The sequence below is a fragment of the Watersipora subatra genome, chromosome 2, assembly GCF_963576615.1.
Source record: "Watersipora subatra chromosome 2, tzWatSuba1.1, whole genome shotgun sequence".
NCBI lineage: Eukaryota > Metazoa > Bryozoa > Gymnolaemata > Cheilostomatida > Watersiporidae > Watersipora > Watersipora subatra.
Window position 1 is genome coordinate 8,899,493 of NC_088709.1, and position 15,334 is coordinate 8,914,826.

A 15,334-nucleotide genomic window follows, 5' to 3' on the forward strand; every position below is an offset into this window, starting at 1 on the left:
TACAAAATATGTAAAAATGTGATTACAAGCTCGTAAAAGCTCAAAAACCAACAGTTAATCGCAGGCCTCACGAGAACGCCGTAGGTTGAAATATTTCTCTAAAGAGACTCAAATGGGACGTAGTTAACACGGTGTGCTTTTGTTTGCACATTCATACAACATCATTTATCGAAATATTTCCACAAATTTACTTCAATTCACACATTCAATAAATCTATGTTTATTGTCCTTGAATGCGTCTATTTCATTATTATTGTAATGCAGTTCCTTTGAGCATTGATATCTCAAAACCCAACTTGAAAATTAGTTCAATCTTTCAACCTTAGCTCGAAAGAGTGCATATAATTATCTGAGAAACATGAGAAACCTGTTGGTCACCTGTGATAGTCGAAAAGTTCGGCAGAAATTGTTTGCGCCATTTGACAGAATGTACGGATCACATGATCAGATCACGGCTAGATGATTAGACTTCTGAAACGAAACTGTCAAATAGTGAGCATCCATATTTGATGAGGGCTTTTCGGTAAAACTCGAAGTGTTTGTTATAGACTAGTGCTGCGAGACATTCTATATTGATCCTTTTATTCACTTCAATTCATGTGATAACTTCCCGTGTCAAAACAATAACCAAGTCCTGCTGAGTACATCTCTGAAATAAAAAGATTACAACCTACGGCGTTTTGGTTATGGCTGCGATTAACTGTTCGTTTTTTAGCTTTTAAAAAGTTGTAATCACGTGTCCACATATTTGCACCTATAACACAGTAAAACGTGGTGAAGTTTTCATACCAAATAAGTGTAATGTGGATTTTCTAGCCAGTCAACCTTTAAAGATTAATCAAGTAATAGTGATAACTGCTGGTGATTGTCTACGATTTCAGATGCCTTCGAGTTGATTATAAAACATGTAGTTACCTTCATCTGTCGTCTCATGAACTGGTTTGTTATTAAAGGTAAAGTACTTAATACAAAGTTATGTTCAAGCTCAATGAAGAAATTCTGAATTTTGTGTAAATTTTATTGTTTATACAATGACTGATTAGAGCTGGTTTTCCTACTTACAGCCTATTCACTCCTTTAGTCCTAGATAAATACTCTGTTGTGAGATTGATGAGCAATGAGTTTTCCTGTGCTATGGAGTAGGTCATGGGATAGCTAATAAAGCAGACGCTCCTATAGTATATTCATCCTACAACTTAAATTCAAAATGGTATAAATAATTTGTGTAAATGTTTTGCTTCGAATTACATAAAAAGCTCTATGAATTGTAAAGCGTCAAATGTATGCAAACTTTTAAGTCTGTTTTAAACAAATAGAGTTCACATCCTATAGTTAGCTTTAAAAGTATTGGTTTCCTTCTTGCCACGTCTGCGAGAGAAGATGATGTATAGGTTTATCCTCATATGTAAATAATAGTATTATAGTATGTACTAGTAGTATACTTTTATATCACTCTTTTTCTTCTCTATCTTCATCAGTCTACTTTTTAGAAGTCATTCATCCCCCTCCCGCGTTCTCTCCTTATCTGCAATTAAAATAAAAACGTGATGCCCCCTTCGGATCTGAGTTTCAGGTCTCAACCTTACACAATTTAAGTGCATTTTTAACAAGGACTCCATCACAAAGTAGTAATATAGCAAGGGATTTTTTCATAATAGTACTGTTTTGAGGGCGTTATAAAGTTGAAGATATCACCATGGTGTTGCAGTTTAACCCTCGTGGTAATGACTGTGACTGTATTTTTGTCCTCCTAGAACATTTAATAGTAGCAAGTTTTCACAGGAAAGCTAATAAAAACTGTTAGGCTTCTATTTACCTTTTGTTGCGACATTCTCTTGCTCATCATAGACCCTTCATTTTCATTAATGTCCTTTTAAATCTAAATAGTTGGAGGGCAGTGTATTTACTTTGCTAGTGTAATTTTTTAGCATAAAATACGAGCTGATAGCTAAAGTTGAAAGGTAACTAGATGTTTAACATAACAAATTGTATCTCTATCAGTTTTTCACATGATGAAGTTTGCTCGTCTGGTGCAAGTTGGTCAGCTCTAAACTGAATTAAAATAAGTTTTATTGAAACGCTTTTTGAACTTTTTTCTTCGTATGTTTAAAATGTTTTTATTGTAAGTTTTAGCAGTTATTATACTATAACTTTTTTAGTGCATTTATTTACTATATAAATGGCAATCATTATCTGTCTGTGTGTCTATCGGTGTATGTGTCTGTCTGTGTGTCTGTCTATCTGTGTGTGTGCATCCATGTGTGTGTCTGTCTATCTGTGTGTGTAGATGTGTGTGTGTGTCTGTCTATCTGTGTGTGTGTGTGTGTCCGCCTTATAGAGTACCGTACTTTTCGGACTATTAGCCGCGACTATGTATCTAGGACGCATTAATGGGAATCTTCGGTTGGTGTGTCTCTATACATAACGTATTCATTGTTTTTACACAAAAGTCACATGATCTCTGGTTAGCGCGTAGTAATTTACATACAATTAATATTTACTGCCAATGTGTACCGAGAAGGTCACGTAAACGTTAGTTTCTTACGGTCACTGGAAAAAAACGCAGATCTCACCTACTAAATTTCCGCATCAAAAAGGTAAGTACTTCCTATTCAATAATGTATTGTCTATGAATTGCCACACTTCCAATACATAACCCTTTCACTAGCGTCCGTGTACAAATTTAGCTATTGACCTACTGTCAGCCATTTTGCCGATATTGCTTCGTGATATTTTTCCAATTTGAAACTCCATGTAGATGTTAGCAAGCACTGTTATGCAAAAAAATTATTGTATCTATACTTTGTGCATTGATAAAGCGATGTGAAGCTACAAAGCAAAACAATCCTTTACAATGTTCTTTATTCTTACAAAACCATTACTTTCATCACCATCAGAGTTAGTGCTGCTATTGTTATTTTAATTATCTGTGTGATCACAAAAGTCTGACTTGGCTATAATGTCATCAACATAAGTAGTTATTTGTTTTCTAACTCGGATGCCTTTGATGAACTTGCACAAAAATGTTCGTTTCTATGTTGGAAATCCCCAAATGAAGATTAAAATATTAAACTTTAAGCCAATTTTAGAGAGAAATCTTAAAACAACACTGTCACTACCATAAAAGTCCTAAAGACCGTTGGTTATGTTATCAACGAATAATAAAATTCAGTTACTAGCAATTCCTGGTAAAGTTGCAAAAATGCGTCTATGGTGGTTGTGAAAACGCATAAATGAGTCTACTTCAGTGAAAGGGTTGAAAACATTGGATTTGCCACTTTTTTTGATAGTAAACATGTTCATTTCCTTCTGAGTTACTTTTACTTTTTCCAGCTATGAGTACTACAGAACTACAGCTGCTACAGAACTTGCACGGGTACTGCTACTGCGTTTTACCTACTAAATTTCTACGTCGAAAATGTTTGTATTGTTGTATGTTATTGCTATTTACTATGTTATCGCTATTACTGCTATTGATATTTTAATTACAGTGCACCCTCGAGATACGATGTAAATCTGTTCTAAGAATGGTATCGTATGACGGACAAATCGTATGTCGGGGTATAGAAGCCATTGTAATTATACAATGGAAAAATGCAAGGTAAAAATCGTCCAAAATTTGTAAAAATGTGGTACATATTGAAAATTAGTAACAAAATAGTATGTTAATTTATGTTTTAGTATTTATTTTGAATTAGTTTACTGAATTTCAACTTATTATCACGAAACTTTATTCTTCGTAAGTTTCTGTTTTCACTTTCAATAAAAATTTAGCGTGTCTGGTTGAAACATTTTTCAACCAGAATTCAATAAGAAAAGCCGAGCGACGCAGTTATCGAAAGCGGCCTCTCACACACCTGACCGTTTAATGGCTACCGAAAAAAAAAAGAAATTTTATTTACTATTATACAGGACGTACATACCTTTGGAGTAACGTGACTTTAGCTGGTACATGTAGCAAATAAAGCAGAGATGAGGTAAAAATGTATCAATGTTAATTATGTTGCGGTACACTTGAAAGTTAATTTACTACGTAATGAAATAAAATTTTTAGCAGGCGAAAGAAAGTTGTCTAGTCCTGTCCAATTTTTCTTCTGATTTAAAAGAAAAAATGCTGGTGCAATGTAGAAAACTGCTAGCTAGCTAGCTAACGCTTGTAGAAGGATCCAGAGAAGGTGCTACAGTAGTTTTTCTTGTATGAAACGTGCACAAGAATCAGTGTAACCATACATACAAAGTTTGTACATATTTATACACTAGAGGACAAGGCTTTAACAAGTTTCAGAAAGTAATGTGAATGCATCAACTATCTTGAGTAGCTAGTTATATGAGTTACATACATACGATGAATTGTATTCACATAGGAGATGACAAGCCCATCTGCAAAGACATGGTTAAACAAGAAAATACAACATAAAATCAAAAGGAAACAAATAAAATGAATAAAATATGAAAAACGTGCCACAAAAGAAATAAATAATACATATATTATACATGTATTGTTTTAATGTACCATTCAACATCAGTAAATTAAACACTTGAAATATTTCTGCCAATGTGGGGGTTTTCTGTATCTTCTACCTCCTCGCCCTTACTAATTGGTTGCTCCTTTTGAATGCTGATCGCGTGCATGGCCTAACTCCTTCAAATCTTCAATCGTAAGCCTCTTTTTGTGCTTGATTTAATAAAGTTCTTGTTTTAATAATAATTGCAAATGCTGATTGGTTGCGATCGTATTCATTGACAACGTTAATAATACAGGTGCCTTCTTCTTATTTACAACATCCAACTTTGTTGACATAGAAATCATTTTTCCTTCGTTTTGTATCAGTCTAAGATTTCATAGCTAACGGATTAAATGTAGATACTCGTAGTTATATACGTAAGCTGACTAAAAGTTTATAGTAAAAGATATTATAACGTGACAAATGCATATTTCCTCTGCCTTGAGTATTTTACACGAAATTTTCCACGCGGAATTCTGACATGAGAGAAGTCGATTCTCGTGTCTCTTCTAAACATTCTGAAAATGTTTTCGACACACTATGTTTCAGTGTCTTTTTTTTTTCGAAGTGCGTTATGAGCACATCGATCGCCAAATTTTAACTCGGGCGAAACTTTTCTCACAATTGTATGGTGAAATAAAATTTGTATAGCGAGTAGAAGATCTCACAATGTTTGACTTCGTAAGGTGAAAAAATCGTATATCAGGGTAATCGTATCTCGAGGGTACACTGTATCTGTGTAATCACAAAAATCTTAATTGACTATAATGTCATCAACATAAGTAATTGTTTTCTAACTCGGTGGGGTTTTCAAAACTTACACGAAAAATGGTTGTTTTCAACCACTTCGGGTACCATTGCATAATCCAATTTCGCGTTCAGGTACAATTAAATCATGATGCTCTATAGATTATGACATGGGTCAACAAAATGTCATTTTAACCATAGAAGCACTCACATTTTTACATAAAACCCCTATACTTTTTGGAAAGCAGAGAAAATCCTGTATCTGATCATATTATCTTAATTGCAAAAATTAAAAATCATAAATATTGAAAGGAGCATGATATAGCGGTTTTATTAAAATTTGTGTTCTACGAACATATTTGACTAATAAGGGTAGCATATAAATGTATAAACGTATATATAATAACAAGCAATTAAAACATTATACTGTGTATAAAATGCAATCTACAGTCTCTTCTATAGCTGTTAACTTATCTTCGTCACCACTCCACTGGAAGTCGGTCATTTCTATCGCTGAATTGAAACCTATATGCATCCACTACTAGCTACTATGAGTTGTTACTAACTGATCGCGATGTTGAACTCTGAACGCAAATTACTCGCATTTGACCATAGCTGTTTGACCAGTCCAATGTCTGCAAACATGTTTGAAGGTCATGCTTAGCTTTGTAGATATAGTGTTACTGTAAGTAAGCTCTAAATATAGATGGATGAGTAACATAACTACGCAAAGCCTAAAAACCGGCTGATGAACTTGAAAGGAATATACTCGAAGGCGCTATAGCGGCGCATCCACTCGAAGTGGTAAAGTTGGAAATTCTCAAACAAAGATTTAAAATTAAATTTTAGGCTAATTTTATAGAGAAATCTTTGGACAACACTTTCCTTACCATAAAAGTCTTAAAGATCGTTGGTTATGTTGACAACGAATAATAAAATTCAGTTACTAGCAATTGCTGGGAAAGTCGTAAAAATGTGTCTACGGCGGTCGACTATAGAAAGCGCATGAATGAGTCTACTTCAGTGAATAGTGATAGTAAACATGTTCATTTCCTTCCGCAGTTGAGTTACTTTTACTTTTTTTCAGCTATGAATACTACAGAACTACAGCTACTACAGAACTTGCATGGGTACTGCTACTGCGTTTTACCTACTAAATTTCTACATCGAAAAGGTTAGTATTCTTGTTCAATTTTCTATTGTCTATGATTTGCCACACTTAAAAGTCCGCTCATTGAAGTCATTTAATAAATCACGTAACACTACTTAAAACGTTGGATTTGCAACTGTTCGTGATAGTAAGCATGTTCATTTCCTTCCGCAGCTGACTTACTTTTACTTTTTTCCAGCTACGAGTACTACAGAACTACAGAACTTGCACGGGCACTCCGAGTGTTGCGATAGGCGACGGTGAGAAGAAAGCGAGCAGCGTATATTACAAAAAAGCACACCATCTCATTCAATTTCAGAAATGCTTGAAGCAGTACAATGCCTCCCAAAAAGCCTACTGCCCAAATGCAAGAACATATTGATTCCCGTAGAGAAAGGGACCGGAATTCGCGAAGCAGCAGCTAGGCGAGCAGAAACTGCAAAGCAAACACAGCTACACCTACGATGAAACAGAATAGCTACTGCTTCTGCTAGAAGTTCAGAAACTGCAGAGCAAACAAAGCTACGCCTACAACGACATGGAATAGCAGATGCTAGAAGAGCAGAAATGGCTGAACAAACACAGGTACATCGGGAGCAGGCCAGAATAGATGCTGCAGCTGCTAGAAGTGCAGCGACTACTGAGCCGACCCAACAGCGACTCAAATGGCTCAGGGCAGCCGCTACAGCTGCATAAATCTCCTAGCAGATGCAGCGGCAACATGAACATGATGCACTAGCTACAACATCTGCTTTTTCAGAGCAGATGAAACTGCCACAAGAGCAACATGCACTAACTACAGCAGCTGCTACCAGCCGCTGTGTATGGGCAGAAAACTTCGCATTTGACTACAGCCCTGCAACGCAGTATAGGGCCGAATTTTTCTATGGGACAAATGTCCAGAAATGCCCCAGATGTAATGCTTTACGCTCGAAAAGCGAGAGGCCATATATGTAGTTTATATAGTAGATTTTATTGATAATAAATTTTATCAACACAACCACATTGCTGCTGCACAGTTTGTATATACCATGTCAAAACACAGGCTATAGATGAAGAACTAGTGAGTCATGATTAGGGTTTTAAGCATGTAGAAGTCTCAATTCAATAAATGCTGGCGATAGCTTAGCAGTGTAATAGCAAAATACTTTCTAGAATTTCTTCAAATATTTAAATCTTTTCAAAATTAGGACAACTCCGAATTGAGCGGTTAAAGACTGACGCATTGTAGACTAGCTGTAAAACACATTGCATATTTCCATTGTTCTCTCCAACATTATTGACATGTACGACTGCATATGTGTATGCAGTCTGATCGGCACAAAAATTTCAGTAGATTGCATATTTGGAGTTGTTTTACAGTATGACAGACAATTCTCAATAAAACTATTGCTTTACGTAAATCTGTTCCGAACACGGATAATGCAGCTAGTATACTTATAAACCTCCTAGGTTTAATTATATAATAATATGCAGATGCTGATTACAAGCAAATTTCAGACAAAACAATCATTAATATATCAGCTTATATAATGAGAATAGGTAAACCAGAGTATCATACACAGATTCCTTGCACCAAAATACATGTAGAGGTTAATGTTATTGCTTTACTGTATCAAAACATAGGATGTTGTAGTTTAAAGGAAAGCGAGTACAGAAATATTGACACATTTGAATTTAGCCTATCAAAATATTCGTTCATAATAAATGTTTTACATCGGATGGTTGGTTTTGATAACATTAGTATGTTTTGATATTTTTGCTGAACTCGGACCAATGTTTAAGACTACCCAAATTAGACATTTATAAAAATATTGCTTCAAAAAGTATTCTACAGTTAGTTTTAGGGTTTAAATGGGACTGTTTTGATATGATAATACTTGGATGTGGTACTACAGAGTGTGTGCAACAAAACTTAAAATGTCATGGACAAGGAAAGTGTGCCATCTTTATCTTAAGTTTCTGATAGACTTTAAAAGAGATTTCACATTTTATGATAATTGAGAGTTTCTTTTGCGTTTTAGGTGAATATTATGGAGTGAAATCTTTACAAAGAGACCAAGATGTTCTACCAATAAGGTCGTTATTTATGACCGCTGTAAAGACAAAAAGAAAGTTTTCCGCTAAAAAAAAGTTATTTCAATGTAAGATGTGTAATGGTAGGTTTACTCATCGCTGTCATCTAACAATTCACTTGAGGACTCACACTGGAGAGAAGCCATTTGAATGTGAAATTTGCAATCGCAGGTTTGCTCGCCGTAGTGTTCTAACAGATCACATGAGGACTCACACTGGAGAGAAGCCATTTCGATGTGAGATGTGCAGTGGTCGGTTTGCTTACCGCAGTGCTCTAACAATTCACATAAGGACTCATACTGGAGAGAAACCATTTCACTGTGATAAGTGCAATAGAAAGTTTGCTCATCGAAGTCATTTAGTAAGTCACATCAAGACTCACACTGGAGAGAAGCCATTTCAATGTGAAGTTTGCAGTTGCAGGTTTGCTCGCCGAAGTGCTCTAACAGGTCACATGAGGACTCACACTGGAGAGAAGCCATTTCAATGTGAGATGTGCAGTGGTCAGTTTGCTTACCACAGTGCTCTAACAAGTCACATGAAGAGTCATACTGGAGAGAAGCCATTTCACTGTGATAAGTGCAGTAGAAGGTTCGCCCATCATAGTAATTTAATAAGTCACATCAAAACTCACACTGGAGAGAAGCCATTTCAATGTGAAATGTGCACTAGTCGGTTTGCTAGGAACGGTGATCTAGCAAGACACATGAGGACTCATACTGGAGAGAAGCCATTTAAATGTGAGATGTGCAGTGGTAGATTTGCTTACCGCAGTGCTCTGACAAATCATATAAGAAGTCATACTGGAGAGAAACCATTTTACTGTGACAAGTGCAATAGAAGGTTTGCTCATCGTAGTAATTTAACAAGTCACATGACAACTCATACTGGAGCGAAGCCATTTCACTGTGAAATATGCAGTAGTCAGTTTGCTAGGAGCAGTGATCTAGCAAGACATGTTAGGACTCATACTGGAGAGAAGCCATTTCAGTGCGAGATGTGCAGTAGTAGGTTTGCTTACCGCAGTGCTCTAACAAGTCACATAAGGACTCATACTAGAGAGAAACAATTCTGCTGTGATAAGTGCAATGAAATGTTTGCTCATCAAAGTAATTTAGCAAGTCACATGACTACTCACACTGGAGAGAAGCCATTTCAATGTGAAATGTGCAGTAGTCGGTTTGCTCGCCGCAGTGCTCTAACAAATCACATGAGGACTCATACTGGAGAGAAGCCATTTCAGTGCGAGATGTGCAGTGGTAGGTTTGCTTACCGCAGTGCTCTAACAAATCACATAAGGACTCATACTCGAGAGAAACCATTCCACTGTAATAAGTGCAATAGAAGGTTTTCTCATCGTAGTAATTTAACAAGTCACATGACCACTCATACTGCAGAGAAGCCATTTCAATGTGAGACATGCAGTAGTCGGTTTGCTAGGAGCAGTGATTTAACAAGGCACATGAGGACACACACTGGAGAGAAGCCATTCCAATGTGAGATGTGCAGTAGTAGGTTTGCATACCGCAGTGTTTTAACAAGTCACATGACCACTCACACTGGAAGCAAGCCATTTCAATGTGTTATTTGCAGTAGAAGCTTTAATCAGCGATGTAATCTAACAAAACACGTGAGGACACACCAGAGAGAAGCCGTTCAAAAGTGAGATGGACAGTAGTAGGTTTTTTCGCCGAGCTGCTCTAAAAAGTCACATAAGAACTCATGATGAAGACAAGCTGTTGTAGCACAATATATGCAGCAGTAAATTTGTTCAACATTGTTAGCGGCCAAGTTACACGAGGAGTTACAAAGCTTAAAAACATTTCGATTCCAAGATGTGCAACAGTGATTTTTGTTATCACAGAAACCTGAGAGACTATAAGAGGGCCTTACTAGAAAGAAGCATTTTTGGTGCAAGAATTGCAGTATTAAATTTGCTCATCACTATCCACGAAGCTAAGAAGTCACATGAAGACTCCCTAAGAAAACCAACAATTATAATGTAGAATGTAAAGCTGCAAGTTTCTTCATCACAGGGCTTGACGGTTTACTTGAAACAAAATTCACATTACAATTATTTTTGATATCAAAAATGTTCACCATGTTTTACTCTGCGGTTTTGTCAGTGCAAAATATGTGAGAATGTGATTACAAGCTCTTAAACGCTAAAGAACGAACAGTTAATCGCAATCATCGCGGTGTTTTGAAAGGAGATTCCAATTTTCGGCGTTTTCATGATGGCTGCGATTAATTACGTTTTTGAGATTTTAAAAGTTTGTAATCATATTTCCACATAATTTTCACCTACAACAAGGCAGAGTAACACATGGTGAATCTTTTGGTACCAAATAACTGTAATCTGAATTTTGTTGAACGTAAACCTTTGAGAGACCATATGAGGCTCCATACTGGGAGAATTTGTTTCTGTGTAAGATGAGTGACAATAGCTATATTAATTACAATAGTCTAACGCGATTCATGAGAACACACATTGGAAAAATACTATCCGAGTGTAAGATGTGCAGTAGTAGCTTTACTGAACTCTGTCATTAATTAAACACATAGACTCGTACTGGATAAATGCCATATAAATAGAGTACTTTACTTGTTGTTTGATACTGTGAAGAAACCATTTTATTGTAAAACGTGATTGTACAACAAGACCCGGCATTCAATCGGTTTTGTTATATATTTAGGCGCAGAAATATAATCTGACTTGATTCTATAAAAAGTACATAGTGACCTCTTTGTTGTTGTGTGATCACATCTGTTCTATACCAAGTGATGATTAAATTAAGTATTTGTAAAAAAATAAAGAATCATGTTTGACAAGAATAAATTATCCATTAAATGACAATGGTTTAGTTGAACATGGCTGATGATATGTTATATGTAGTTGTGCTGATTCTGTCGACAAAAGCTTTTGACTTCATGGAATGTCAGACCGGATATTTCTATAGTGTCATATTTATAGCCAAACTTTAATCTTCTTGGTATTTTTGGTTTTAATGCTTACATCGTAATGGTACACACAAGAACTACCTTTACAGAATTAAAACTCCGACCTTCACAAAATATTGACAAAAACAATATTTTAATCATATTTAAGATGCATGCCTCTATAACTAAATTATCTAAAAGCTGTTAGCTCAAAATTCTTATTCGCGATGGTAGAGTGAATTTTGATAGGTTAAAACATCTGAGAACAGATAAGTTGTGTGGACAACACACTCCACAAGACACAGTATTCGAGGAATCTGCTTTAGCGTTGTGTTACCACTATCTTACTTTTGGGTAACCATAAGGATGTAGCATGGCAAGTAGATGTGGAAACAAGTTTAAAAATGGTTGCCAACTGAAGTACTTTTGTCTCACGTTCATGCATTGTTTAACCATCAATATAAAAATATGGATTCATAAATCCCTTTTGCACATGTATGTATATCTCTTCAACACTTGGTGTTGCATGGGTAATGAAATAATTAGCCTAAGGATTTAACTAACTGATCTCGTAAACTAGTACGTTAGATCTTTACTAAAACAATAGCGGTGTTTGAAATCAGCATAATAATATTTATGTGTCACATGTAACGATTTTCAATGGTGTTGCTTAATAACGCCAAGTGCTGTAACGCTTTCGCTATCGCAAGCGGTTGCATCGGCTTTCGCGGTAATGTAAGTACAGACAGTAAGCCGATGTATCGGCTTATCAATAGTATTTCACTTTTCTTTTCATAACAAAGTCTACACATTAGCTAGATTAATCAAATTTGGTCTCCAATGAAACAGTCTTGTTGCCAATCATGTGCAACCAACAGAAACACTTTTGGCTCAACAATTCCATTTCTAAGTACTTTTTAAAATGGCAAAAACAGATCGTTATCGTCATTGCAATAAGAAATGCACCGCATTCGTTCAACGCAAAGAAAGCATTAGAAAAATTTTGAGAGTGAGATTCACACAACAATGTTATACTTTTCTTGAAGAGAATTTTTTTGAACACGATGCATGTTACAGTTAAACGATATCTTTTTTTGTTCTCGAGATATTGCTTACATACCAGCGATATGTTGGTTTTTCGAAAATCTGTTTGAAATAAATTGGCAAAATAATTGTATGGTCAGAATTTAATGCTGTTGCGAAATATTTAAGAGTAAGTAATTGAACATTTGAACATTTATAAATGTTCTCAAAATGATTAATTGCTACAGTCCGTTAAACGATTGTTGTGTAGTGTTAAATTGATTGCTGGTTTTCTGACCTAGGTGTTCCGAGATCAAATATTCTGCGAACTGGATTTTCTATCGCTAGATTTTAATTGCTATAACTGGAAACATAGAGAAAAGGGCAACATGACCAGCAAAATACCAGCAAAAGTTCAACAGAAGATCGACTCTAACATTGATACCATATGGGTTGCGATCTCAGAAACCATGGTTACCTCGCAAATCACTAAGTTGAGTTATCGAACTGTGAAGCTGCACTAACTGAATTTATAATATTGGTAACAATTTTTGAAACACGTTAATCCAGACCAATAACAGAGTTTCCTCCTGAATCTGAAGTCAGTTTAGCCAATAGAAATTTCCAACCCTCAGAAAAACCTCTTTAAAACCGTTGCTACGCTAAACAGGATGTACTGAAACATGGAATTTGGTCAAAGCATAGATATATAAACATAGATTGGCCAATAGGGAAAAAGCCTGTCAGACTTGAATAGCATGACGTAACGTCATTGTATTGTACCTCACGCTTGACTGCACTGTTGCTAATAATGGAGCTTATGAGGAGAATTTGACAAAATCACATTTATTTTCACATAAAAACCTTTTTGGATACATAATCCAGTAAACTAAAGCAGTTCTGTTATAATATCTGATAACCACCTTAGATTAAAACTATAAAAGTTATGAATTGTTGCGAACAACTCATGAGCTATCAGGGCTTTATTTCCCACCCTCTCCTATCCCATTCTCTCTTTTCCCCTTCTCCAAAGAAGAAGTGAGAAGGGGAAAAGAGAGAAGGGAAAAAGGAGAGGGGGCAAATAGCCCAGCCACTCAAAGATTCAGACCCTGGCTAGGTAAATAGACTAATATCATGTTGAACAAAACATGACGAAATATATCACGAGCCTGTGAAGTTTTGATCTGATCAGGGAAATGGAATCAATGGCTTTCTTCGCTAGAGCTGGAACGAGACCAAGGAATGCAAGGTCGGACCAGACTCGGGGTCAGCAATGAGGGCCAAGATCAGGTCGGACCGGGTCAGCACGTGCGATTTTTTATTCATTTAAGGTTAAGAGATAATTCCATATCAGCCTAATGTTGTGACATCAATAAACTAAGATAAAAGAAACCATTATCACACCAATCATTATATTTTGTGGCTTGGTTTACAGATGCAATCTACAATTTATGGCTAGACATTGGTGGATCAATGCTATTCAATGAGTGATAGATTAATGGCATGATTTGGCTAGTGTTTTTATTACAGATTTTATTTTCAACTGCTATTATAATCAACAAGAGATTAGTTGAGAAATACTTTACAAATAGAAATAGTAACCCAGCATAGTGGAAAGCGAAAATCCATCACTTCCCTAAAACTTCTGGTATTAGTGAAGGAAACTAAAAATAAAATAAATTTGCTGGATTGTAGGTTCTTAGACGCGCTTTTAATTTCCTCAAGATGCCCTCGTTGTAAATGCCTCAATAGTATTGAGGTGGACCGTTCTTTGTAGCTTAAAGGTTGACTTGCAACAAAATTCACATTACAGTTATTTGGTATCAAAATATTCACCATGTTTTACTCTATTGTGTTCTAGGTGCCAAATTCGTGGAAATGTGATAACAAGCATTTAAAAGCTCAAAAACGAAAAGCCGCCGTAGATTGGAATCTCTTTATTTCGATGACGTAGTCATTACAGTTTGGTTATCGTCTTGTCACATGATGTTCTCACTTGAATTGAAAAAACCAATAAAAAGCTAAATATAAAACTTATCGTAGCACTAGTTTATGACAAACACTTCGGGTATTACTGAATACCCCGTATCAAATATAGATGCTCGCTACTTTACAGTTTTGTTTCGGCATTATTCAATCGTCAAGTCGTAATCTGATCACGTGACCCAATACTTCAAAAATAATTTTTGCAGCACTTTTCGATTATCACAGGTGACCAACAGGCTCGTCATGATTATCAGACAATGATATGTACTCTTTCGAGCTAAGGTTAAAATGTTTAATGATTTTTACGGTAAGTTGTAAGATATTAGTGGTAAAAGTGACAGCATTACAATGACGACAAAACAGACGCGTAAGAACAATAGACATGGTTTTATTGAATGCGTGAAGTAGATTTATAAAAATATTTTGACGAATGAGGTTGCATGAAAGTGTAAACAGAAACCATCCTGTAACAACTATGTCCCATTTGAGCCGTTTGGGAAAATGAATCCAAACTACGGCGGTCTCGTGTGGCTGCAATTATCTGTTCGTTTTTAACTTTTAACCCTTTAGCGACCGGGCGCTTACGGCTGGGAATTCCCCAGCGTTCCAGAGCATTTACTACGGCGATCTGAGCCTTCGACTCGACTGCGTAAAAACTGAATATACGTCCAGTAAACTTGAGGTAGATACATAAATTAACATGCATAGGAATGCTGAGAAATTTCTCTACAAACTGATATATTTTTTATGTAAATAGCTCGCAATTGCTATCCTGCAGAAGTCTCAACTTGTTGAAGCTCCCAATATTTTATTTTCGTACGTCATTTTCAATTGTGTTTTCTAAATGATAGAAGTAATTGAAAATTTTGTACAAACAGTAATTCTATGGATTCATATGTCCACAACA

At 35.9% G+C, this 15,334-nt stretch overlaps 1 protein-coding gene across 1 annotated transcript in view; it reads left to right on the forward strand.

Annotated features, from left to right (window-relative positions):
* The window catches only part of LOC137386776 (zinc finger protein 26-like), a 105,977-nt gene extending 94,745 nt beyond the window's left edge, over positions 1-11,232 (forward strand). The window contains exons 7-9 of the mRNA XM_068072919.1: positions 8,597-9,515; positions 9,597-9,734; positions 9,876-11,232. Of these exons, the coding sequence (XP_067929020.1) occupies positions 8,597-9,515; positions 9,597-9,734; positions 9,876-10,144 (1,326 nt within the window). The 3' untranslated portion in view covers positions 10,145-11,232. The remainder of the gene's footprint in view (positions 1-8,596; positions 9,516-9,596; positions 9,735-9,875) is intronic.
* Positions 11,233-15,334: the final 4,102 nt, after the last annotated feature.